The following is a 27,601-nucleotide window of genomic DNA, read 5'->3' as shown; positions in this document are numbered from 1 at the left end:
CGCGCGATCGTCGCTAGCACGCTCGATCCGATTTCCCGACTCACATGGTCTGTATAAAAGGCTTTTTGGCCAGTTCGGGCCAACATTCACTGTTCTAACTTGTTACAGCAGTCATGCCACCAAAGGTCTCATCGAAAGGCGCCAAGAAAGCCGGAAAGGCGAAAGCCGCACGCTCCGGGGACAAGAAAAGGAAGAGGAGACGAAAGGAATCGTACAGCATCTACATTTACAAAGTCTTGAAACAAGTCCACCCCGACACCGGTGTGAGCAGCAAGGCGATGTCCATCATGAACAGTTTCGTCAACGACATCTTCGAAAGAATCGCTGCCGAAGCCTCAAGACTGGCCCATTACAACAAAAGATCAACCATCACAAGCAGGGAGATCCAGACTGCCGTCAGACTTTTGTTGCCCGGTGAATTGGCTAAGCACGCCGTCAGCGAAGGTACCAAGGCTGTCACCAAATATACCAGCAGCAAATAAATGTTTCCCACCCGAAACCGAAACAAAAACGGCCCTTTTCAGGGCCACCGAAATCATTCAGAAAGAAAACCTTCATGTTCTATACGAATCAAATGCCACACCCACCCCGTTCCATTCAGTTCAATGCGATCCAACCCCAACCCTAAGCCTAACCCTAAAGCGATAATTGGAAAAGAAAAATTACATCAAAGTACATATATCAAATATATAAATAGACAGACAAAAAGAAAACAAACAAATATATAAATAGACAAAAAAAAAACCCAGAAAACAAATACATAAACATACAAAGAACGATCTCGCACAATATGACAAACAGTTTACCTGAAAAATGACACTTCTCAATATAGCACTGATTACGACTTGGGTCTACTCGTCTATCCCTGGCTGATAGACGCGTAAGACAAGGGGTACGGGCGTGAGGTGAGGTGACAAGGGTGAATGACGACAGATCAATTCATATGATTATATAGGCACAAGCTCCTCGTGCATGTTTTCATAGCATGTTTTCTTAGCAATTAAGTTGAGGCAAGTCTCGATGCCCAGTCTTGTCTTATGAAAACACGGAAGCTCCCGAAAAAGCATGAGCGAGCGAGCGAGCGAACGAACACAAAACAAAAACAAAAAAAAGAAACGAACAAGCGATAAAAGGAAACGGGGGGAAAAGAAAAAGAGTAGAAAGGAGAGGAAAGGGGAAAAAGAAGAAGGGTAGACAAGAACCAGAAATGCAGTTTGGGACATGCATTCTAAAATCGGATCGAGAAATGGAGTTGGGAAACAGTGTTGGAATTCAACCAATGAAAGCGTTTCATTTTGAACCAATGGGAGGGCCGGATTCTGGCTGAGGCGACCAATGGCGTTGCGTGCCGCGCTTTGCGAGCTTTGTGAATTTGTGTGTGTATTTATAGTAGAAGGAGAGGTGTTTGGTGTTTCATTTCTACTCGGACTCGACAAGAAGAAGAGAAGACTAAAGTAAAGATGGCTCGAACCAAGCAGACTGCCCGTAAATCGACTGGAGGCAAAGCCCCACGAAAACAGCTCGCCACCAAGGCCGCTAGAAAGAGTGCCCCCGCCACCGGCGGTGTGAAAAAACCCCATCGATACAGGCCAGGTACCGTGGCTCTCCGAGAAATCCGTCGATACCAGAAGAGCACCGAGCTTCTCATCCGAAAGCTCCCCTTCCAGCGATTAGTCCGTGAAATCGCCCAGGATTTCAAGACCGATCTCCGGTTCCAGAGCTCCGCCGTCATGGCCCTGCAAGAAGCCAGCGAGGCTTACCTGGTTGGACTTTTCGAAGACACCAACTTGTGCGCCATCCACGCCAAGCGAGTCACCATTATGCCCAAGGACATCCAGCTCGCCCGAAGAATCCGAGGAGAACGAGCCTAAATTACTTGGCTTTGTGTTATTAAAACGGCCCTTTTCAGGGCCACCTAACTCGTTCAGAAAGAAACGTTTCCATGTTCTATAATAAAAGCAAAGCAAAGCAAAGCAAAGCAAAGCAAAGCAAAGCAAAGCAAAGCAAAGCAAAGCAAAACATTACATTACATTACATTACACTCCCCCCTCCCCCCTATCAAATGAAATGAAATGAAATCATGGAAAGAAATTACGCACGCACACACAGGGAATACATCTGCAGAATAGAATAACAGATGGATGAATGAATTTCACTTGTCGATGGCATGAAGCAATAAAGCCCGTCCGTAATGGCGGTTCATTGAGTGAACGTGTTTTTAGTGTCCGCGTGGGAATCCTGCCACAGCCCTTCGTGCCGTATCAATTTGAAAGAAAATGGGCTGAACTGCAAGTCTGATGTTTCTTCTAGTCGGCTCTCGCCCCCTGCACGAAATCAAAGCTAAAATTCGAGGGTAAAAGTGAGTGTAAAAGGACGGGTTTGTATTTGAGAGACTCAATGTGCGCCTTTCAAGCCTGGTTCTCAGACTAAGTATACACTGGGAGTACACAATATTTGTATGAGTGTAAAGCCCGATTTCTTCTCTTTCGAATGGCGTAGTCCAATTTTTCTCCCATCTAAAACTAAGTTTGAATTTGGGAGAAAATGCGAAGCAATAAACACATAGTTGTGGTGATTTGCGTCCGGGGCGAATAAGTGCTCTCTACGAAGTCCGCGCCCGCCTGGTATGTTTTTTCACGAACCATCGCGGCTCATTCCCTAGTTGACAGCGGAAGAAGTACGACGTTTTTGCATCCTACGCAAACACAGACCTTATTCTAGTGAAAATGGCAGATGTAGCAGCTCAAGCACCCGCGACAAAATCACCAAAAAAGAAGATGGCATCCAAGCCCAAGGCAGCCGCCACACACCCGAAATACGTTGACATGATCCGCGCTGCCATTGGCAGTTTGAAGGAAAGGAGTGGTTCATCACGACAAGCTATCTTGAAATACGTCATGGCTAACTACAAGGTCGGATCCGATTCGAACATGGCTAACTCCCGGGTAAAAACCGCCCTGAAAAACGGTGTCAAGTCCGGAGTTATTAAGCAGGCCAAGGGCACGGGAGCAGCCGGTTCCTTCAAACTTGGTGACGTAAAGGCCGAAAAACCCAAAGTGAAGAAAGCCGCTAAAAAGTCTCCTGTTAAGAAAACGGCCACCGCCAAGAAACCCAAGGCAAAGAAAGCAGCACCCAAGAAAGCCGCTACACCGAAAAAGGCTAAAGCCGCCGGAGCCAAGAAGACAGTAAAACCAAAGAAGGCCAAGTCACCCAAAAAGGTGAAAACCCCTAAAAAGGTTAAAACCGCAAAGCCAGCCAAAAAGGCAGCCCCCAAGAAGAAAGCTGCCGCCAAACCTAAAAAGGCCTAAATGTCTTTCCCCGAGCTTTATTGCACGACTGTAAAACGGCCCTTTTCAGGGCCACCCCAAATTTCCACGAAAGAATGCCTTTCCATATTCTAATCGAAAAAATGTAACCATTTGTCGCATAGTAAGTGATCAATTCACACATAAAGCCTATCCCCTGACCTGTCGTGTTTATTGTCCTATGTACATATATATGAAAACCTAATCATCCTATTATTTCTCACTAATCACATTGTAAATTAATGCACCTTGTACACATAACACGTCATTGTCTGAGATATCACCTCGGTGGAAGCGGACGTAAAATACAACTAACCCATCATCATCTGTCGGGCGAGCACGCATGCTGAATACTACTCTATAAGAGTTTCCAGATATTTTAAGTCCTAAATGGACGCTTTTAGCCGAAAGCGCTAAATTCTGTTCTTGTGTATTAAAATTAGTCCTTATGCTTGTAACAGGTGGGAATTGGAGTCGGGTCGCACCACAAAACAGTATACCAACCAATTGTTGAATAGGGGGCAGATATATATCGCCGAAGTAGAGTACATAGTTCTCCGGAGTGGACATTGGCACCTTGAACATGGAGGCTGTCAGCTGAAATGTGTCGGGTTGTGCGCGAGTATTATGTGTGTAAAGAACTACTTGAAGCATTAAATCGGGTACGGCACGGGTCTTATGGGTCGCCCTAAACTACCGCACCTCTTGTTTGTGCTATTTTCTGAAGGGGGTCGGGTTTTTTTTTTTTTAATTTTTGTTTTGTTTGGGTTTTACTAATTAATTAGAATATGAAGGTTTTCTTTCTGAATAATTTAGGTGGCCCTGAAAAGGGCCGTTTGATATGCTTTGTGAGCGTTGTCAGATCTAACCTCCGAAACCGTACAGAGTTCGGCCTTGTCTCTTCAAAGCGTAGACGACATCCATGGCTGTGACGGTCTTTCGCTTGGCATGCTCGGTGTATGTGACAGCATCTCGGATGACGTTTTCCAAAAATACTTTAAGGACACCACGGGTTTCTTCGTAGATCAAACCAGAAATACGTTTTACACCACCTCGTCGGGCCAAACGTCTGATGGCTGGTTTAGTGATACCCTGGATGTTATCACGAAGGACTTTCCTGTGACGTTTGGCTCCTCCTTTTCCCAAACCTTTTCCTCCCTTTCCTCGTCCAGACATTTTGCAAGAGTTGATTCGATGTTGCTCGTTCAAAGAAAACAGCAAGTATGATTACCCTACACTGAATTTCGGTTATTATAGGAGTTAAGCGCGGACCTGTGAGAGAGACTGTGTTTTCTCGTTCACGCCAGCTTCAATTTTCTGCGTTCCACCACACATCACATATATGTCCTGTAATGTCAATCTTTCTTCCCTACTTTTTCATTCATTCATTCATTCATTCATTCATTCATTCATTTATTCATTCATTCACTCCTTCATTCATTCACTCACTCCTTCATTCATTCGTTTCTTCTTTTTCGGTGAATGAATGAATGAATGAATGAATGAATAAATAAATAAATAAATGAATGAATGAATGAATGAATGAACGAACGAACGAACGAACGAACGAACGAATAATGACCGCACGCACGCACGCGCGTACGTACGTACGTATGAATGAATGAATGAATGAATGAATGAATGAATGAATGAATGCGCCTATGTCATTATGTTATGGCGTGGCGTGGCATCTCATATAATCTTATGGTTTCATTTGATTGGATTCGTAATTTGTTTTGTTTTCTTTTCCTTTCCTTTTATTTCGTGTTGAATTGAATTGAATTGGATTGGATTACGCCGGCTGCAGATAATAAGGGTAGTGATAGTAATAATTAAGGTAAGGGGTGGGGGTAAGGTAAGTTGATGTTTTGTGTCGAGTTTCAGGCTTGGGGCTGCGCACATCTACATGTACGTAATTTTGCGAATATTAGAATATGTTCGTTTTCTCTCTGATATATTTAGGTGGCCCTGAAAAGGGCCGTTTTTTTTTTATCAACAAAAAGCTGCTTTTTATTTTGAAGTAGCCTTCTCGGATTTCTTGGGCAGGAGCACAGCTTGGATGTTGGGTAGAACACCACCTTGGGCGATAGTTACTCCGGACAACAGCTTGTTCAATTCCTCGTCGTTTCGGATGGCCAACTGGAGATGACGGGGAATGATTCTGGATTTCTTGTTGTCACGGGCGGCGTTGCCAGCCAACTCGAGAACTTCGGCAGCTAGGTACTCAAGGACTGCAGCCAAGTAAACTGGGGCTCCGGCTCCAACTCTCTCGGCATAGTTTCCCTTTCGGAGAAGTCGATGGATACGACCGACGGGGAACTGTAATCCAGCCCGGGATGATCGGGTCTTACTCTTTCCCTTTACTTTTCCTCCCTTTCCTCGTCCAGACATGTTGAATGATGATCGTTCGTCGTTTAACTTAAACAGACAAATGAGTAGCGAAAACTAGTTAGTTTTCCTTTTATGCCCGCCAAACAGAGTCGGGGGCTGTATATCATGCTTACGATGAGGTCCGCGCGATCGTCGCTAGCACGCTCGATCCGATTTCCCGACTCACATGGTCTGTATAAAAGGCTTTTTGGCCAGTTCGGGCCAACATTCACTGTTCTAACTTGTTACAGCAGTCATGCCACCAAAGGTCTCATCGAAAGGCGCCAAGAAAGCCGGAAAGGCGAAAGCCGCACGCTCCGGGGACAAGAAAAGGAAGAGGAGACGAAAGGAATCGTACAGCATCTACATTTACAAAGTCTTGAAACAAGTCCACCCCGACACCGGTGTGAGCAGCAAGGCGATGTCCATCATGAACAGTTTCGTCAACGACATCTTCGAAAGAATCGCTGCCGAAGCCTCAAGACTGGCCCATTACAACAAAAGATCAACCATCACAAGCAGGGAGATCCAGACTGCCGTCAGACTTTTGTTGCCCGGTGAATTGGCTAAGCACGCCGTCAGCGAAGGTACCAAGGCTGTCACCAAATATACCAGCAGCAAATAAATGTTTCCCACCCGAAACCGAAACAAAAACGGCCCTTTTCAGGGCCACCGAAATCATTCAGAAAGAAAACCTTCATGTTCTATACGAATCAAATGCCACACCCACCCCGTTCCATTCAGTTCAATGCGATCCAACCCCAACCCTAAGCCTAACCCTAAAGCGATAATTGGAAAAGAAAAATTACATCAAAGTACATATATCAAATATATAAATAGACAGACAAAAAGAAAACAAACAAATATATAAATAGACAAAAAAAAAACCCAGAAAACAAATACATAAACATACAAAGAACGATCTCGCACAATATGACAAACAGTTTACCTGAAAAATGACACTTCTCAATATAGCACTGATTACGACTTGGGTCTACTCGTCTATCCCTGGCTGATAGACGCGTAAGACAAGGGGTACGGGCGTGAGGTGAGGTGACAAGGGTGAATGACGACAGATCAATTCATATGATTATATAGGCACAAGCTCCTCGTGCATGTTTTCATAGCATGTTTTCTTAGCAATTAAGTTGAGGCAAGTCTCGATGCCCAGTCTTGTCTTATGAAAACACGGAAGCTCCCGAAAAAGCATGAGCGAGCGAGCGAGCGAACGAACACAAAACAAAAACAAAAAAAAGAAACGAACAAGCGATAAAAGGAAACGGGGGGAAAAGAAAAAGAGTAGAAAGGAGAGGAAAGGGGAAAAAGAAGAAGGGTAGACAAGAACCAGAAATGCAGTTTGGGACATGCATTCTAAAATCGGATCGAGAAATGGAGTTGGGAAACAGTGTTGGAATTCAACCAATGAAAGCGTTTCATTTTGAACCAATGGGAGGGCCGGATTCTGGCTGAGGCGACCAATGGCGTTGCGTGCCGCGCTTTGCGAGCTTTGTGAATTTGTGTGTGTATTTATAGTAGAAGGAGAGGTGTTTGGTGTTTCATTTCTACTCGGACTCGACAAGAAGAAGAGAAGACTAAAGTAAAGATGGCTCGAACCAAGCAGACTGCCCGTAAATCGACTGGAGGCAAAGCCCCACGAAAACAGCTCGCCACCAAGGCCGCTAGAAAGAGTGCCCCCGCCACCGGCGGTGTGAAAAAACCCCATCGATACAGGCCAGGTACCGTGGCTCTCCGAGAAATCCGTCGATACCAGAAGAGCACCGAGCTTCTCATCCGAAAGCTCCCCTTCCAGCGATTAGTCCGTGAAATCGCCCAGGATTTCAAGACCGATCTCCGGTTCCAGAGCTCCGCCGTCATGGCCCTGCAAGAAGCCAGCGAGGCTTACCTGGTTGGACTTTTCGAAGACACCAACTTGTGCGCCATCCACGCCAAGCGAGTCACCATTATGCCCAAGGACATCCAGCTCGCCCGAAGAATCCGAGGAGAACGAGCCTAAATTACTTGGCTTTGTGTTATTAAAACGGCCCTTTTCAGGGCCACCTAACTCGTTCAGAAAGAAACGTTTCCATGTTCTATAATAAAAGCAAAGCAAAGCAAAGCAAAGCAAAGCAAAGCAAAGCAAAGCAAAGCAAAGCAAAGCAAAACATTACATTACATTACATTACACTCCCCCCTCCCCCCTATCAAATGAAATGAAATGAAATCATGGAAAGAAATTACGCACGCACACACAGGGAATACATCTGCAGAATAGAATAACAGATGGATGAATGAATTTCACTTGTCGATGGCATGAAGCAATAAAGCCCGTCCGTAATGGCGGTTCATTGAGTGAACGTGTTTTTAGTGTCCGCGTGGGAATCCTGCCACAGCCCTTCGTGCCGTATCAATTTGAAAGAAAATGGGCTGAACTGCAAGTCTGATGTTTCTTCTAGTCGGCTCTCGCCCCCTGCACGAAATCAAAGCTAAAATTCGAGGGTAAAAGTGAGTGTAAAAGGACGGGTTTGTATTTGAGAGACTCAATGTGCGCCTTTCAAGCCTGGTTCTCAGACTAAGTATACACTGGGAGTACACAATATTTGTATGAGTGTAAAGCCCGATTTCTTCTCTTTCGAATGGCGTAGTCCAATTTTTCTCCCATCTAAAACTAAGTTTGAATTTGGGAGAAAATGCGAAGCAATAAACACATAGTTGTGGTGATTTGCGTCCGGGGCGAATAAGTGCTCTCTACGAAGTCCGCGCCCGCCTGGTATGTTTTTTCACGAACCATCGCGGCTCATTCCCTAGTTGACAGCGGAAGAAGTACGACGTTTTTGCATCCTACGCAAACACAGACCTTATTCTAGTGAAAATGGCAGATGTAGCAGCTCAAGCACCCGCGACAAAATCACCAAAAAAGAAGATGGCATCCAAGCCCAAGGCAGCCGCCACACACCCGAAATACGTTGACATGATCCGCGCTGCCATTGGCAGTTTGAAGGAAAGGAGTGGTTCATCACGACAAGCTATCTTGAAATACGTCATGGCTAACTACAAGGTCGGATCCGATTCGAACATGGCTAACTCCCGGGTAAAAACCGCCCTGAAAAACGGTGTCAAGTCCGGAGTTATTAAGCAGGCCAAGGGCACGGGAGCAGCCGGTTCCTTCAAACTTGGTGACGTAAAGGCCGAAAAACCCAAAGTGAAGAAAGCCGCTAAAAAGTCTCCTGTTAAGAAAACGGCCACCGCCAAGAAACCCAAGGCAAAGAAAGCAGCACCCAAGAAAGCCGCTACACCGAAAAAGGCTAAAGCCGCCGGAGCCAAGAAGACAGTAAAACCAAAGAAGGCCAAGTCACCCAAAAAGGTGAAAACCCCTAAAAAGGTTAAAACCGCAAAGCCAGCCAAAAAGGCAGCCCCCAAGAAGAAAGCTGCCGCCAAACCTAAAAAGGCCTAAATGTCTTTCCCCGAGCTTTATTGCACGACTGTAAAACGGCCCTTTTCAGGGCCACCCCAAATTTCCACGAAAGAATGCCTTTCCATATTCTAATCGAAAAAATGTAACCATTTGTCGCATAGTAAGTGATCAATTCACACATAAAGCCTATCCCCTGACCTGTCGTGTTTATTGTCCTATGTACATATATATGAAAACCTAATCATCCTATTATTTCTCACTAATCACATTGTAAATTAATGCACCTTGTACACATAACACGTCATTGTCTGAGATATCACCTCGGTGGAAGCGGACGTAAAATACAACTAACCCATCATCATCTGTCGGGCGAGCACGCATGCTGAATACTACTCTATAAGAGTTTCCAGATATTTTAAGTCCTAAATGGACGCTTTTAGCCGAAAGCGCTAAATTCTGTTCTTGTGTATTAAAATTAGTCCTTATGCTTGTAACAGGTGGGAATTGGAGTCGGGTCGCACCACAAAACAGTATACCAACCAATTGTTGAATAGGGGGCAGATATATATCGCCGAAGTAGAGTACATAGTTCTCCGGAGTGGACATTGGCACCTTGAACATGGAGGCTGTCAGCTGAAATGTGTCGGGTTGTGCGCGAGTATTATGTGTGTAAAGAACTACTTGAAGCATTAAATCGGGTACGGCACGGGTCTTATGGGTCGCCCTAAACTACCGCACCTCTTGTTTGTGCTATTTTCTGAAGGGGGTCGGGTTTTTTTTTTTTTAATTTTTGTTTTGTTTGGGTTTTACTAATTAATTAGAATATGAAGGTTTTCTTTCTGAATAATTTAGGTGGCCCTGAAAAGGGCCGTTTGATATGCTTTGTGAGCGTTGTCAGATCTAACCTCCGAAACCGTACAGAGTTCGGCCTTGTCTCTTCAAAGCGTAGACGACATCCATGGCTGTGACGGTCTTTCGCTTGGCATGCTCGGTGTATGTGACAGCATCTCGGATGACGTTTTCCAAAAATACTTTAAGGACACCACGGGTTTCTTCGTAGATCAAACCAGAAATACGTTTTACACCACCTCGTCGGGCCAAACGTCTGATGGCTGGTTTAGTGATACCCTGGATGTTATCACGAAGGACTTTCCTGTGACGTTTGGCTCCTCCTTTTCCCAAACCTTTTCCTCCCTTTCCTCGTCCAGACATTTTGCAAGAGTTGATTCGATGTTGCTCGTTCAAAGAAAACAGCAAGTATGATTACCCTACACTGAATTTCGGTTATTATAGGAGTTAAGCGCGGACCTGTGAGAGAGACTGTGTTTTCTCGTTCACGCCAGCTTCAATTTTCTGCGTTCCACCACACATCACATATATGTCCTGTAATGTCAATCTTTCTTCCCTACTTTTTCATTCATTCATTCATTCATTCATTCATTCATTCATTTATTCATTCATTCACTCCTTCATTCATTCACTCACTCCTTCATTCATTCGTTTCTTCTTTTTCGGTGAATGAATGAATGAATGAATGAATGAATAAATAAATAAATAAATGAATGAATGAATGAATGAATGAACGAACGAACGAACGAACGAACGAACGAATAATGACCGCACGCACGCACGCGCGTACGTACGTACGTATGAATGAATGAATGAATGAATGAATGAATGAATGAATGAATGCGCCTATGTCATTATGTTATGGCGTGGCGTGGCATCTCATATAATCTTATGGTTTCATTTGATTGGATTCGTAATTTGTTTTGTTTTCTTTTCCTTTCCTTTTATTTCGTGTTGAATTGAATTGAATTGGATTGGATTACGCCGGCTGCAGATAATAAGGGTAGTGATAGTAATAATTAAGGTAAGGGGTGGGGGTAAGGTAAGTTGATGTTTTGTGTCGAGTTTCAGGCTTGGGGCTGCGCACATCTACATGTACGTAATTTTGCGAATATTAGAATATGTTCGTTTTCTCTCTGATATATTTAGGTGGCCCTGAAAAGGGCCGTTTTTTTTTTATCAACAAAAAGCTGCTTTTTATTTTGAAGTAGCCTTCTCGGATTTCTTGGGCAGGAGCACAGCTTGGATGTTGGGTAGAACACCACCTTGGGCGATAGTTACTCCGGACAACAGCTTGTTCAATTCCTCGTCGTTTCGGATGGCCAACTGGAGATGACGGGGAATGATTCTGGATTTCTTGTTGTCACGGGCGGCGTTGCCAGCCAACTCGAGAACTTCGGCAGCTAGGTACTCAAGGACTGCAGCCAAGTAAACTGGGGCTCCGGCTCCAACTCTCTCGGCATAGTTTCCCTTTCGGAGAAGTCGATGGATACGACCGACGGGGAACTGTAATCCAGCCCGGGATGATCGGGTCTTACTCTTTCCCTTTACTTTTCCTCCCTTTCCTCGTCCAGACATGTTGAATGATGATCGTTCGTCGTTTAACTTAAACAGACAAATGAGTAGCGAAAACTAGTTAGTTTTCCTTTTATGCCCGCCAAACAGAGTCGGGGGCTGTATATCATGCTTACGATGAGGTCCGCGCGATCGTCGCTAGCACGCTCGATCCGATTTCCCGACTCACATGGTCTGTATAAAAGGCTTTTTGGCCAGTTCGGGCCAACATTCACTGTTCTAACTTGTTACAGCAGTCATGCCACCAAAGGTCTCATCGAAAGGCGCCAAGAAAGCCGGAAAGGCGAAAGCCGCACGCTCCGGGGACAAGAAAAGGAAGAGGAGACGAAAGGAATCGTACAGCATCTACATTTACAAAGTCTTGAAACAAGTCCACCCCGACACCGGTGTGAGCAGCAAGGCGATGTCCATCATGAACAGTTTCGTCAACGACATCTTCGAAAGAATCGCTGCCGAAGCCTCAAGACTGGCCCATTACAACAAAAGATCAACCATCACAAGCAGGGAGATCCAGACTGCCGTCAGACTTTTGTTGCCCGGTGAATTGGCTAAGCACGCCGTCAGCGAAGGTACCAAGGCTGTCACCAAATATACCAGCAGCAAATAAATGTTTCCCACCCGAAACCGAAACAAAAACGGCCCTTTTCAGGGCCACCGAAATCATTCAGAAAGAAAACCTTCATGTTCTATACGAATCAAATGCCACACCCACCCCGTTCCATTCAGTTCAATGCGATCCAACCCCAACCCTAAGCCTAACCCTAAAGCGATAATTGGAAAAGAAAAATTACATCAAAGTACATATATCAAATATATAAATAGACAGACAAAAAGAAAACAAACAAATATATAAATAGACAAAAAAAAAACCCAGAAAACAAATACATAAACATACAAAGAACGATCTCGCACAATATGACAAACAGTTTACCTGAAAAATGACACTTCTCAATATAGCACTGATTACGACTTGGGTCTACTCGTCTATCCCTGGCTGATAGACGCGTAAGACAAGGGGTACGGGCGTGAGGTGAGGTGACAAGGGTGAATGACGACAGATCAATTCATATGATTATATAGGCACAAGCTCCTCGTGCATGTTTTCATAGCATGTTTTCTTAGCAATTAAGTTGAGGCAAGTCTCGATGCCCAGTCTTGTCTTATGAAAACACGGAAGCTCCCGAAAAAGCATGAGCGAGCGAGCGAGCGAACGAACACAAAACAAAAACAAAAAAAAGAAACGAACAAGCGATAAAAGGAAACGGGGGGAAAAGAAAAAGAGTAGAAAGGAGAGGAAAGGGGAAAAAGAAGAAGGGTAGACAAGAACCAGAAATGCAGTTTGGGACATGCATTCTAAAATCGGATCGAGAAATGGAGTTGGGAAACAGTGTTGGAATTCAACCAATGAAAGCGTTTCATTTTGAACCAATGGGAGGGCCGGATTCTGGCTGAGGCGACCAATGGCGTTGCGTGCCGCGCTTTGCGAGCTTTGTGAATTTGTGTGTGTATTTATAGTAGAAGGAGAGGTGTTTGGTGTTTCATTTCTACTCGGACTCGACAAGAAGAAGAGAAGACTAAAGTAAAGATGGCTCGAACCAAGCAGACTGCCCGTAAATCGACTGGAGGCAAAGCCCCACGAAAACAGCTCGCCACCAAGGCCGCTAGAAAGAGTGCCCCCGCCACCGGCGGTGTGAAAAAACCCCATCGATACAGGCCAGGTACCGTGGCTCTCCGAGAAATCCGTCGATACCAGAAGAGCACCGAGCTTCTCATCCGAAAGCTCCCCTTCCAGCGATTAGTCCGTGAAATCGCCCAGGATTTCAAGACCGATCTCCGGTTCCAGAGCTCCGCCGTCATGGCCCTGCAAGAAGCCAGCGAGGCTTACCTGGTTGGACTTTTCGAAGACACCAACTTGTGCGCCATCCACGCCAAGCGAGTCACCATTATGCCCAAGGACATCCAGCTCGCCCGAAGAATCCGAGGAGAACGAGCCTAAATTACTTGGCTTTGTGTTATTAAAACGGCCCTTTTCAGGGCCACCTAACTCGTTCAGAAAGAAACGTTTCCATGTTCTATAATAAAAGCAAAGCAAAGCAAAGCAAAGCAAAGCAAAGCAAAGCAAAGCAAAGCAAAGCAAAGCAAAACATTACATTACATTACATTACACTCCCCCCTCCCCCCTATCAAATGAAATGAAATGAAATCATGGAAAGAAATTACGCACGCACACACAGGGAATACATCTGCAGAATAGAATAACAGATGGATGAATGAATTTCACTTGTCGATGGCATGAAGCAATAAAGCCCGTCCGTAATGGCGGTTCATTGAGTGAACGTGTTTTTAGTGTCCGCGTGGGAATCCTGCCACAGCCCTTCGTGCCGTATCAATTTGAAAGAAAATGGGCTGAACTGCAAGTCTGATGTTTCTTCTAGTCGGCTCTCGCCCCCTGCACGAAATCAAAGCTAAAATTCGAGGGTAAAAGTGAGTGTAAAAGGACGGGTTTGTATTTGAGAGACTCAATGTGCGCCTTTCAAGCCTGGTTCTCAGACTAAGTATACACTGGGAGTACACAATATTTGTATGAGTGTAAAGCCCGATTTCTTCTCTTTCGAATGGCGTAGTCCAATTTTTCTCCCATCTAAAACTAAGTTTGAATTTGGGAGAAAATGCGAAGCAATAAACACATAGTTGTGGTGATTTGCGTCCGGGGCGAATAAGTGCTCTCTACGAAGTCCGCGCCCGCCTGGTATGTTTTTTCACGAACCATCGCGGCTCATTCCCTAGTTGACAGCGGAAGAAGTACGACGTTTTTGCATCCTACGCAAACACAGACCTTATTCTAGTGAAAATGGCAGATGTAGCAGCTCAAGCACCCGCGACAAAATCACCAAAAAAGAAGATGGCATCCAAGCCCAAGGCAGCCGCCACACACCCGAAATACGTTGACATGATCCGCGCTGCCATTGGCAGTTTGAAGGAAAGGAGTGGTTCATCACGACAAGCTATCTTGAAATACGTCATGGCTAACTACAAGGTCGGATCCGATTCGAACATGGCTAACTCCCGGGTAAAAACCGCCCTGAAAAACGGTGTCAAGTCCGGAGTTATTAAGCAGGCCAAGGGCACGGGAGCAGCCGGTTCCTTCAAACTTGGTGACGTAAAGGCCGAAAAACCCAAAGTGAAGAAAGCCGCTAAAAAGTCTCCTGTTAAGAAAACGGCCACCGCCAAGAAACCCAAGGCAAAGAAAGCAGCACCCAAGAAAGCCGCTACACCGAAAAAGGCTAAAGCCGCCGGAGCCAAGAAGACAGTAAAACCAAAGAAGGCCAAGTCACCCAAAAAGGTGAAAACCCCTAAAAAGGTTAAAACCGCAAAGCCAGCCAAAAAGGCAGCCCCCAAGAAGAAAGCTGCCGCCAAACCTAAAAAGGCCTAAATGTCTTTCCCCGAGCTTTATTGCACGACTGTAAAACGGCCCTTTTCAGGGCCACCCCAAATTTCCACGAAAGAATGCCTTTCCATATTCTAATCGAAAAAATGTAACCATTTGTCGCATAGTAAGTGATCAATTCACACATAAAGCCTATCCCCTGACCTGTCGTGTTTATTGTCCTATGTACATATATATGAAAACCTAATCATCCTATTATTTCTCACTAATCACATTGTAAATTAATGCACCTTGTACACATAACACGTCATTGTCTGAGATATCACCTCGGTGGAAGCGGACGTAAAATACAACTAACCCATCATCATCTGTCGGGCGAGCACGCATGCTGAATACTACTCTATAAGAGTTTCCAGATATTTTAAGTCCTAAATGGACGCTTTTAGCCGAAAGCGCTAAATTCTGTTCTTGTGTATTAAAATTAGTCCTTATGCTTGTAACAGGTGGGAATTGGAGTCGGGTCGCACCACAAAACAGTATACCAACCAATTGTTGAATAGGGGGCAGATATATATCGCCGAAGTAGAGTACATAGTTCTCCGGAGTGGACATTGGCACCTTGAACATGGAGGCTGTCAGCTGAAATGTGTCGGGTTGTGCGCGAGTATTATGTGTGTAAAGAACTACTTGAAGCATTAAATCGGGTACGGCACGGGTCTTATGGGTCGCCCTAAACTACCGCACCTCTTGTTTGTGCTATTTTCTGAAGGGGGTCGGGTTTTTTTTTTTTTAATTTTTGTTTTGTTTGGGTTTTACTAATTAATTAGAATATGAAGGTTTTCTTTCTGAATAATTTAGGTGGCCCTGAAAAGGGCCGTTTGATATGCTTTGTGAGCGTTGTCAGATCTAACCTCCGAAACCGTACAGAGTTCGGCCTTGTCTCTTCAAAGCGTAGACGACATCCATGGCTGTGACGGTCTTTCGCTTGGCATGCTCGGTGTATGTGACAGCATCTCGGATGACGTTTTCCAAAAATACTTTAAGGACACCACGGGTTTCTTCGTAGATCAAACCAGAAATACGTTTTACACCACCTCGTCGGGCCAAACGTCTGATGGCTGGTTTAGTGATACCCTGGATGTTATCACGAAGGACTTTCCTGTGACGTTTGGCTCCTCCTTTTCCCAAACCTTTTCCTCCCTTTCCTCGTCCAGACATTTTGCAAGAGTTGATTCGATGTTGCTCGTTCAAAGAAAACAGCAAGTATGATTACCCTACACTGAATTTCGGTTATTATAGGAGTTAAGCGCGGACCTGTGAGAGAGACTGTGTTTTCTCGTTCACGCCAGCTTCAATTTTCTGCGTTCCACCACACATCACATATATGTCCTGTAATGTCAATCTTTCTTCCCTACTTTTTCATTCATTCATTCATTCATTCATTCATTCATTCATTTATTCATTCATTCACTCCTTCATTCATTCACTCACTCCTTCATTCATTCGTTTCTTCTTTTTCGGTGAATGAATGAATGAATGAATGAATGAATAAATAAATAAATAAATGAATGAATGAATGAATGAATGAACGAACGAACGAACGAACGAACGAACGAATAATGACCGCACGCACGCACGCGCGTACGTACGTACGTATGAATGAATGAATGAATGAATGAATGAATGAATGAATGAATGCGCCTATGTCATTATGTTATGGCGTGGCGTGGCATCTCATATAATCTTATGGTTTCATTTGATTGGATTCGTAATTTGTTTTGTTTTCTTTTCCTTTCCTTTTATTTCGTGTTGAATTGAATTGAATTGGATTGGATTACGCCGGCTGCAGATAATAAGGGTAGTGATAGTAATAATTAAGGTAAGGGGTGGGGGTAAGGTAAGTTGATGTTTTGTGTCGAGTTTCAGGCTTGGGGCTGCGCACATCTACATGTACGTAATTTTGCGAATATTAGAATATGTTCGTTTTCTCTCTGATATATTTAGGTGGCCCTGAAAAGGGCCGTTTTTTTTTTATCAACAAAAAGCTGCTTTTTATTTTGAAGTAGCCTTCTCGGATTTCTTGGGCAGGAGCACAGCTTGGATGTTGGGTAGAACACCACCTTGGGCGATAGTTACTCCGGACAACAGCTTGTTCAATTCCTCGTCGTTTCGGATGGCCAACTGGAGATGACGGGGAATGATTCTGGATTTCTTGTTGTCACGGGCGGCGTTGCCAGCCAACTCGAGAACTTCGGCAGCTAGGTACTCAAGGACTGCAGCCAAGTAAACTGGGGCTCCGGCTCCAACTCTCTCGGCATAGTTTCCCTTTCGGAGAAGTCGATGGATACGACCGACGGGGAACTGTAATCCAGCCCGGGATGATCGGGTCTTACTCTTTCCCTTTACTTTTCCTCCCTTTCCTCGTCCAGACATGTTGAATGATGATCGTTCGTCGTTTAACTTAAACAGACAAATGAGTAGCGAAAACTAGTTAGTTTTCCTTTTATGCCCGCCAAACAGAGTCGGGGGCTGTATATCATGCTTACGATGAGGTCCGCGCGATCGTCGCTAGCACGCTCGATCCGATTTCCCGACTCACATGGTCTGTATAAAAGGCTTTTTGGCCAGTTCGGGCCAACATTCACTGTTCTAACTTGTTACAGCAGTCATGCCACCAAAGGTCTCATCGAAAGGCGCCAAGAAAGCCGGAAAGGCGAAAGCCGCACGCTCCGGGGACAAGAAAAGGAAGAGGAGACGAAAGGAATCGTACAGCATCTACATTTACAAAGTCTTGAAACAAGTCCACCCCGACACCGGTGTGAGCAGCAAGGCGATGTCCATCATGAACAGTTTCGTCAACGACATCTTCGAAAGAATCGCTGCCGAAGCCTCAAGACTGGCCCATTACAACAAAAGATCAACCATCACAAGCAGGGAGATCCAGACTGCCGTCAGACTTTTGTTGCCCGGTGAATTGGCTAAGCACGCCGTCAGCGAAGGTACCAAGGCTGTCACCAAATATACCAGCAGCAAATAAATGTTTCCCACCCGAAACCGAAACAAAAACGGCCCTTTTCAGGGCCACCGAAATCATTCAGAAAGAAAACCTTCATGTTCTATACGAATCAAATGCCACACCCACCCCGTTCCATTCAGTTCAATGCGATCCAACCCCAACCCTAAGCCTAACCCTAAAGCGATAATTGGAAAAGAAAAATTACATCAAAGTACATATATCAAATATATAAATAGACAGACAAAAAGAAAACAAACAAATATATAAATAGACAAAAAAAAAACCCAGAAAACAAATACATAAACATACAAAGAACGATCTCGCACAATATGACAAACAGTTTACCTGAAAAATGACACTTCTCAATATAGCACTGATTACGACTTGGGTCTACTCGTCTATCCCTGGCTGATAGACGCGTAAGACAAGGGGTACGGGCGTGAGGTGAGGTGACAAGGGTGAATGACGACAGATCAATTCATATGATTATATAGGCACAAGCTCCTCGTGCATGTTTTCATAGCATGTTTTCTTAGCAATTAAGTTGAGGCAAGTCTCGATGCCCAGTCTTGTCTTATGAAAACACGGAAGCTCCCGAAAAAGCATGAGCGAGCGAGCGAGCGAACGAACACAAAACAAAAACAAAAAAAAGAAACGAACAAGCGATAAAAGGAAACGGGGGGAAAAGAAAAAGAGTAGAAAGGAGAGGAAAGGGGAAAAAGAAGAAGGGTAGACAAGAACCAGAAATGCAGTTTGGGACATGCATTCTAAAATCGGATCGAGAAATGGAGTTGGGAAACAGTGTTGGAATTCAACCAATGAAAGCGTTTCATTTTGAACCAATGGGAGGGCCGGATTCTGGCTGAGGCGACCAATGGCGTTGCGTGCCGCGCTTTGCGAGCTTTGTGAATTTGTGTGTGTATTTATAGTAGAAGGAGAGGTGTTTGGTGTTTCATTTCTACTCGGACTCGACAAGAAGAAGAGAAGACTAAAGTAAAGATGGCTCGAACCAAGCAGACTGCCCGTAAATCGACTGGAGGCAAAGCCCCACGAAAACAGCTCGCCACCAAGGCCGCTAGAAAGAGTGCCCCCGCCACCGGCGGTGTGAAAAAACCCCATCGATACAGGCCAGGTACCGTGGCTCTCCGAGAAATCCGTCGATACCAGAAGAGCACCGAGCTTCTCATCCGAAAGCTCCCCTTCCAGCGATTAGTCCGTGAAATCGCCCAGGATTTCAAGACCGATCTCCGGTTCCAGAGCTCCGCCGTCATGGCCCTGCAAGAAGCCAGCGAGGCTTACCTGGTTGGACTTTTCGAAGACACCAACTTGTGCGCCATCCACGCCAAGCGAGTCACCATTATGCCCAAGGACATCCAGCTCGCCCGAAGAATCCGAGGAGAACGAGCCTAAATTACTTGGCTTTGTGTTATTAAAACGGCCCTTTTCAGGGCCACCTAACTCGTTCAGAAAGAAACGTTTCCATGTTCTATAATAAAAGCAAAGCAAAGCAAAGCAAAGCAAAGCAAAGCAAAGCAAAGCAAAGCAAAGCAAAGCAAAACATTACATTACATTACATTACACTCCCCCCTCCCCCCTATCAAATGAAATGAAATGAAATCATGGAAAGAAATTACGCACGCACACACAGGGAATACATCTGCAGAATAGAATAACAGATGGATGAATGAATTTCACTTGTCGATGGCATGAAGCAATAAAGCCCGTCCGTAATGGCGGTTCATTGAGTGAACGTGTTTTTAGTGTCCGCGTGGGAATCCTGCCACAGCCCTTCGTGCCGTATCAATTTGAAAGAAAATGGGCTGAACTGCAAGTCTGATGTTTCTTCTAGTCGGCTCTCGCCCCCTGCACGAAATCAAAGCTAAAATTCGAGGGTAAAAGTGAGTGTAAAAGGACGGGTTTGTATTTGAGAGACTCAATGTGCGCCTTTCAAGCCTGGTTCTCAGACTAAGTATACACTGGGAGTACACAATATTTGTATGAGTGTAAAGCCCGATTTCTTCTCTTTCGAATGGCGTAGTCCAATTTTTCTCCCATCTAAAACTAAGTTTGAATTTGGGAGAAAATGCGAAGCAATAAACACATAGTTGTGGTGATTTGCGTCCGGGGCGAATAAGTGCTCTCTACGAAGTCCGCGCCCGCCTGGTATGTTTTTTCACGAACCATCGCGGCTCATTCCCTAGTTGACAGCGGAAGAAGTACGACGTTTTTGCATCCTACGCAAACACAGACCTTATTCTAGTGAAAATGGCAGATGTAGCAGCTCAAGCACCCGCGACAAAATCACCAAAAAAGAAGATGGCATCCAAGCCCAAGGCAGCCGCCACACACCCGAAATACGTTGACATGATCCGCGCTGCCATTGGCAGTTTGAAGGAAAGGAGTGGTTCATCACGACAAGCTATCTTGAAATACGTCATGGCTAACTACAAGGTCGGATCCGATTCGAACATGGCTAACTCCCGGGTAAAAACCGCCCTGAAAAACGGTGTCAAGTCCGGAGTTATTAAGCAGGCCAAGGGCACGGGAGCAGCCGGTTCCTTCAAACTTGGTGACGTAAAGGCCGAAAAACCCAAAGTGAAGAAAGCCGCTAAAAAGTCTCCTGTTAAGAAAACGGCCACCGCCAAGAAACCCAAGGCAAAGAAAGCAGCACCCAAGAAAGCCGCTACACCGAAAAAGGCTAAAGCCGCCGGAGCCAAGAAGACAGTAAAACCAAAGAAGGCCAAGTCACCCAAAAAGGTGAAAACCCCTAAAAAGGTTAAAACCGCAAAGCCAGCCAAAAAGGCAGCCCCCAAGAAGAAAGCTGCCGCCAAACCTAAAAAGGCCTAAATGTCTTTCCCCGAGCTTTATTGCACGACTGTAAAACGGCCCTTTTCAGGGCCACCCCAAATTTCCACGAAAGAATGCCTTTCCATATTCTAATCGAAAAAATGTAACCATTTGTCGCATAGTAAGTGATCAATTCACACATAAAGCCTATCCCCTGACCTGTCGTGTTTATTGTCCTATGTACATATATATGAAAACCTAATCATCCTATTATTTCTCACTAATCACATTGTAAATTAATGCACCTTGTACACATAACACGTCATTGTCTGAGATATCACCTCGGTGGAAGCGGACGTAAAATACAACTAACCCATCATCATCTGTCGGGCGAGCACGCATGCTGAATACTACTCTATAAGAGTTTCCAGATATTTTAAGTCCTAAATGGACGCTTTTAGCCGAAAGCGCTAAATTCTGTTCTTGTGTATTAAAATTAGTCCTTATGCTTGTAACAGGTGGGAATTGGAGTCGGGTCGCACCACAAAACAGTATACCAACCAATTGTTGAATAGGGGGCAGATATATATCGCCGAAGTAGAGTACATAGTTCTCCGGAGTGGACATTGGCACCTTGAACATGGAGGCTGTCAGCTGAAATGTGTCGGGTTGTGCGCGAGTATTATGTGTGTAAAGAACTACTTGAAGCATTAAATCGGGTACGGCACGGGTCTTATGGGTCGCCCTAAACTACCGCACCTCTTGTTTGTGCTATTTTCTGAAGGGGGTCGGGTTTTTTTTTTTTTAATTTTTGTTTTGTTTGGGTTTTACTAATTAATTAGAATATGAAGGTTTTCTTTCTGAATAATTTAGGTGGCCCTGAAAAGGGCCGTTTGATATGCTTTGTGAGCGTTGTCAGATCTAACCTCCGAAACCGTACAGAGTTCGGCCTTGTCTCTTCAAAGCGTAGACGACATCCATGGCTGTGACGGTCTTTCGCTTGGCATGCTCGGTGTATGTGACAGCATCTCGGATGACGTTTTCCAAAAATACTTTAAGGACACCACGGGTTTCTTCGTAGATCAAACCAGAAATACGTTTTACACCACCTCGTCGGGCCAAACGTCTGATGGCTGGTTTAGTGATACCCTGGATGTTATCACGAAGGACTTTCCTGTGACGTTTGGCTCCTCCTTTTCCCAAACCTTTTCCTCCCTTTCCTCGTCCAGACATTTTGCAAGAGTTGATTCGATGTTGCTCGTTCAAAGAAAACAGCAAGTATGATTACCCTACACTGAATTTCGGTTATTATAGGAGTTAAGCGCGGACCTGTGAGAGAGACTGTGTTTTCTCGTTCACGCCAGCTTCAATTTTCTGCGTTCCACCACACATCACATATATGTCCTGTAATGTCAATCTTTCTTCCCTACTTTTTCATTCATTCATTCATTCATTCATTCATTCATTCATTTATTCATTCATTCACTCCTTCATTCATTCACTCACTCCTTCATTCATTCGTTTCTTCTTTTTCGGTGAATGAATGAATGAATGAATGAATGAATAAATAAATAAATAAATGAATGAATGAATGAATGAATGAACGAACGAACGAACGAACGAACGAACGAATAATGACCGCACGCACGCACGCGCGTACGTACGTACGTATGAATGAATGAATGAATGAATGAATGAATGAATGAATGAATGCGCCTATGTCATTATGTTATGGCGTGGCGTGGCATCTCATATAATCTTATGGTTTCATTTGATTGGATTCGTAATTTGTTTTGTTTTCTTTTCCTTTCCTTTTATTTCGTGTTGAATTGAATTGAATTGGATTGGATTACGCCGGCTGCAGATAATAAGGGTAGTGATAGTAATAATTAAGGTAAGGGGTGGGGGTAAGGTAAGTTGATGTTTTGTGTCGAGTTTCAGGCTTGGGGCTGCGCACATCTACATGTACGTAATTTTGCGAATATTAGAATATGTTCGTTTTCTCTCTGATATATTTAGGTGGCCCTGAAAAGGGCCGTTTTTTTTTTATCAACAAAAAGCTGCTTTTTATTTTGAAGTAGCCTTCTCGGATTTCTTGGGCAGGAGCACAGCTTGGATGTTGGGTAGAACACCACCTTGGGCGATAGTTACTCCGGACAACAGCTTGTTCAATTCCTCGTCGTTTCGGATGGCCAACTGGAGATGACGGGGAATGATTCTGGATTTCTTGTTGTCACGGGCGGCGTTGCCAGCCAACTCGAGAACTTCGGCAGCTAGGTACTCAAGGACTGCAGCCAAGTAAACTGGGGCTCCGGCTCCAACTCTCTCGGCATAGTTTCCCTTTCGGAGAAGTCGATGGATACGACCGACGGGGAACTGTAATCCAGCCCGGGATGATCGGGTCTTACTCTTTCCCTTTACTTTTCCTCCCTTTCCTCGTCCAGACATGTTGAATGATGATCGTTCGTCGTTTAACTTAAACAGACAAATGAGTAGCGAAAACTAGTTAGTTTTCCTTTTATGCCCGCCAAACAGAGTCGGGGGCTGTATATCATGCTTACGATGAGGTCCGCGCGATCGTCGCTAGCACGCTCGATCCGATTTCCCGACTCACATGGTCTGTATAAAAGGCTTTTTGGCCAGTTCGGGCCAACATTCACTGTTCTAACTTGTTACAGCAGTCATGCCACCAAAGGTCTCATCGAAAGGCGCCAAGAAAGCCGGAAAGGCGAAAGCCGCACGCTCCGGGGACAAGAAAAGGAAGAGGAGACGAAAGGAATCGTACAGCATCTACATTTACAAAGTCTTGAAACAAGTCCACCCCGACACCGGTGTGAGCAGCAAGGCGATGTCCATCATGAACAGTTTCGTCAACGACATCTTCGAAAGAATCGCTGCCGAAGCCTCAAGACTGGCCCATTACAACAAAAGATCAACCATCACAAGCAGGGAGATCCAGACTGCCGTCAGACTTTTGTTGCCCGGTGAATTGGCTAAGCACGCCGTCAGCGAAGGTACCAAGGCTGTCACCAAATATACCAGCAGCAAATAAATGTTTCCCACCCGAAACCGAAACAAAAACGGCCCTTTTCAGGGCCACCGAAATCATTCAGAAAGAAAACCTTCATGTTCTATACGAATCAAATGCCACACCCACCCCGTTCCATTCAGTTCAATGCGATCCAACCCCAACCCTAAGCCTAACCCTAAAGCGATAATTGGAAAAGAAAAATTACATCAAAGTACATATATCAAATATATAAATAGACAGACAAAAAGAAAACAAACAAATATATAAATAGACAAAAAAAAAACCCAGAAAACAAATACATAAACATACAAAGAACGATCTCGCACAATATGACAAACAGTTTACCTGAAAAATGACACTTCTCAATATAGCACTGATTACGACTTGGGTCTACTCGTCTATCCCTGGCTGATAGACGCGTAAGACAAGGGGTACGGGCGTGAGGTGAGGTGACAAGGGTGAATGACGACAGATCAATTCATATGATTATATAGGCACAAGCTCCTCGTGCATGTTTTCATAGCATGTTTTCTTAGCAATTAAGTTGAGGCAAGTCTCGATGCCCAGTCTTGTCTTATGAAAACACGGAAGCTCCCGAAAAAGCATGAGCGAGCGAGCGAGCGAACGAACACAAAACAAAAACAAAAAAAAGAAACGAACAAGCGATAAAAGGAAACGGGGGGAAAAGAAAAAGAGTAGAAAGGAGAGGAAAGGGGAAAAAGAAGAAGGGTAGACAAGAACCAGAAATGCAGTTTGGGACATGCATTCTAAAATCGGATCGAGAAATGGAGTTGGGAAACAGTGTTGGAATTCAACCAATGAAAGCGTTTCATTTTGAACCAATGGGAGGGCCGGATTCTGGCTGAGGCGACCAATGGCGTTGCGTGCCGCGCTTTGCGAGCTTTGTGAATTTGTGTGTGTATTTATAGTAGAAGGAGAGGTGTTTGGTGTTTCATTTCTACTCGGACTCGACAAGAAGAAGAGAAGACTAAAGTAAAGATGGCTCGAACCAAGCAGACTGCCCGTAAATCGACTGGAGGCAAAGCCCCACGAAAACAGCTCGCCACCAAGGCCGCTAGAAAGAGTGCCCCCGCCACCGGCGGTGTGAAAAAACCCCATCGATACAGGCCAGGTACCGTGGCTCTCCGAGAAATCCGTCGATACCAGAAGAGCACCGAGCTTCTCATCCGAAAGCTCCCCTTCCAGCGATTAGTCCGTGAAATCGCCCAGGATTTCAAGACCGATCTCCGGTTCCAGAGCTCCGCCGTCATGGCCCTGCAAGAAGCCAGCGAGGCTTACCTGGTTGGACTTTTCGAAGACACCAACTTGTGCGCCATCCACGCCAAGCGAGTCACCATTATGCCCAAGGACATCCAGCTCGCCCGAAGAATCCGAGGAGAACGAGCCTAAATTACTTGGCTTTGTGTTATTAAAACGGCCCTTTTCAGGGCCACCTAACTCGTTCAGAAAGAAACGTTTCCATGTTCTATAATAAAAGCAAAGCAAAGCAAAGCAAAGCAAAGCAAAGCAAAGCAAAGCAAAGCAAAGCAAAGCAAAACATTACATTACATTACATTACACTCCCCCCTCCCCCCTATCAAATGAAATGAAATGAAATCATGGAAAGAAATTACGCACGCACACACAGGGAATACATCTGCAGAATAGAATAACAGATGGATGAATGAATTTCACTTGTCGATGGCATGAAGCAATAAAGCCCGTCCGTAATGGCGGTTCATTGAGTGAACGTGTTTTTAGTGTCCGCGTGGGAATCCTGCCACAGCCCTTCGTGCCGTATCAATTTGAAAGAAAATGGGCTGAACTGCAAGTCTGATGTTTCTTCTAGTCGGCTCTCGCCCCCTGCACGAAATCAAAGCTAAAATTCGAGGGTAAAAGTGAGTGTAAAAGGACGGGTTTGTATTTGAGAGACTCAATGTGCGCCTTTCAAGCCTGGTTCTCAGACTAAGTATACACTGGGAGTACACAATATTTGTATGAGTGTAAAGCCCGATTTCTTCTCTTTCGAATGGCGTAGTCCAATTTTTCTCCCATCTAAAACTAAGTTTGAATTTGGGAGAAAATGCGAAGCAATAAACACATAGTTGTGGTGATTTGCGTCCGGGGCGAATAAGTGCTCTCTACGAAGTCCGCGCCCGCCTGGTATGTTTTTTCACGAACCATCGCGGCTCATTCCCTAGTTGACAGCGGAAGAAGTACGACGTTTTTGCATCCTACGCAAACACAGACCTTATTCTAGTGAAAATGGCAGATGTAGCAGCTCAAGCACCCGCGACAAAATCACCAAAAAAGAAGATGGCATCCAAGCCCAAGGCAGCCGCCACACACCCGAAATACGTTGACATGATCCGCGCTGCCATTGGCAGTTTGAAGGAAAGGAGTGGTTCATCACGACAAGCTATCTTGAAATACGTCATGGCTAACTACAAGGTCGGATCCGATTCGAACATGGCTAACTCCCGGGTAAAAACCGCCCTGAAAAACGGTGTCAAGTCCGGAGTTATTAAGCAGGCCAAGGGCACGGGAGCAGCCGGTTCCTTCAAACTTGGTGACGTAAAGGCCGAAAAACCCAAAGTGAAGAAAGCCGCTAAAAAGTCTCCTGTTAAGAAAACGGCCACCGCCAAGAAACCCAAGGCAAAGAAAGCAGCACCCAAGAAAGCCGCTACACCGAAAAAGGCTAAAGCCGCCGGAGCCAAGAAGACAGTAAAACCAAAGAAGGCCAAGTCACCCAAAAAGGTGAAAACCCCTAAAAAGGTTAAAACCGCAAAGCCAGCCAAAAAGGCAGCCCCCAAGAAGAAAGCTGCCGCCAAACCTAAAAAGGCCTAAATGTCTTTCCCCGAGCTTTATTGCACGACTGTAAAACGGCCCTTTTCAGGGCCACCCCAAATTTCCACGAAAGAATGCCTTTCCATATTCTAATCGAAAAAATGTAACCATTTGTCGCATAGTAAGTGATCAATTCACACATAAAGCCTATCCCCTGACCTGTCGTGTTTATTGTCCTATGTACATATATATGAAAACCTAATCATCCTATTATTTCTCACTAATCACATTGTAAATTAATGCACCTTGTACACATAACACGTCATTGTCTGAGATATCACCTCGGTGGAAGCGGACGTAAAATACAACTAACCCATCATCATCTGTCGGGCGAGCACGCATGCTGAATACTACTCTATAAGAGTTTCCAGATATTTTAAGTCCTAAATGGACGCTTTTAGCCGAAAGCGCTAAATTCTGTTCTTGTGTATTAAAATTAGTCCTTATGCTTGTAACAGGTGGGAATTGGAGTCGGGTCGCACCACAAAACAGTATACCAACCAATTGTTGAATAGGGGGCAGATATATATCGCCGAAGTAGAGTACATAGTTCTCCGGAGTGGACATTGGCACCTTGAACATGGAGGCTGTCAGCTGAAATGTGTCGGGTTGTGCGCGAGTATTATGTGTGTAAAGAACTACTTGAAGCATTAAATCGGGTACGGCACGGGTCTTATGGGTCGCCCTAAACTACCGCACCTCTTGTTTGTGCTATTTTCTGAAGGGGGTCGGGTTTTTTTTTTTTTAATTTTTGTTTTGTTTGGGTTTTACTAATTAATTAGAATATGAAGGTTTTCTTTCTGAATAATTTAGGTGGCCCTGAAAAGGGCCGTTTGATATGCTTTGTGAGCGTTGTCAGATCTAACCTCCGAAACCGTACAGAGTTCGGCCTTGTCTCTTCAAAGCGTAGACGACATCCATGGCTGTGACGGTCTTTCGCTTGGCATGCTCGGTGTATGTGACAGCATCTCGGATGACGTTTTCCAAAAATACTTTAAGGACACCACGGGTTTCTTCGTAG

General features: G+C 44.8%; 5 protein-coding genes across 5 annotated transcripts; all 5 read left to right on the top strand.

The window, feature by feature from the left end:
* The first annotated feature begins 2,378 nt into the window (after nt 1-2,378).
* LOC126827447 (histone H1-delta-like) lies at nt 2,379-3,466 on the top strand. The gene has a single exon (XM_050556769.2). It carries the CDS (start codon nt 2,727-2,729, stop codon nt 3,306-3,308), a length of 582 nt encoding a protein of 193 aa, XP_050412726.2. The 5' UTR covers nt 2,379-2,726; the 3' UTR covers nt 3,309-3,466.
* A 4,730-nt stretch (nt 3,467-8,196) lies between these two features.
* LOC130013652 (histone H1-delta-like) lies at nt 8,197-9,284 on the top strand. Its single transcript, XM_056102512.1, has one exon. It carries the CDS (start codon nt 8,545-8,547, stop codon nt 9,124-9,126), a length of 582 nt encoding a protein of 193 aa, XP_055958487.1. The 5' UTR covers nt 8,197-8,544; the 3' UTR covers nt 9,127-9,284.
* Nucleotides 9,285-14,014: 4,730 nt separating this feature from the next.
* On the top strand, nt 14,015-15,102 carry LOC130013655 (histone H1-delta-like). Its single transcript, XM_056102515.1, has one exon. The coding sequence runs from the start codon at nt 14,363-14,365 to the stop codon at nt 14,942-14,944; it is 582 nt and encodes a 193-aa protein (XP_055958490.1). The 5' UTR covers nt 14,015-14,362; the 3' UTR covers nt 14,945-15,102.
* A 4,730-nt stretch (nt 15,103-19,832) lies between these two features.
* On the top strand, nt 19,833-20,920 carry LOC130013654 (histone H1-delta-like). Its single transcript, XM_056102514.1, has one exon. The coding sequence runs from the start codon at nt 20,181-20,183 to the stop codon at nt 20,760-20,762; it is 582 nt and encodes a 193-aa protein (XP_055958489.1). The 5' UTR covers nt 19,833-20,180; the 3' UTR covers nt 20,763-20,920.
* A 4,730-nt stretch (nt 20,921-25,650) lies between these two features.
* On the top strand, nt 25,651-26,738 carry LOC130013651 (histone H1-delta-like). The gene has a single exon (XM_056102511.1). The coding sequence runs from the start codon at nt 25,999-26,001 to the stop codon at nt 26,578-26,580; it is 582 nt and encodes a 193-aa protein (XP_055958486.1). The 5' UTR covers nt 25,651-25,998; the 3' UTR covers nt 26,581-26,738.
* Nucleotides 26,739-27,601: the final 863 nt, after the last annotated feature.

This window comes from Patella vulgata, chromosome 7 (genome assembly GCF_932274485.2).
Source record: "Patella vulgata chromosome 7, xgPatVulg1.2, whole genome shotgun sequence".
In the NCBI taxonomy this organism is placed as follows: domain Eukaryota; kingdom Metazoa; phylum Mollusca; class Gastropoda; family Patellidae; genus Patella; species Patella vulgata.
The sequence above is the reverse complement of the archived record's forward strand: the minus strand, read 5'-3'. Positions and strand labels throughout refer to the sequence as shown.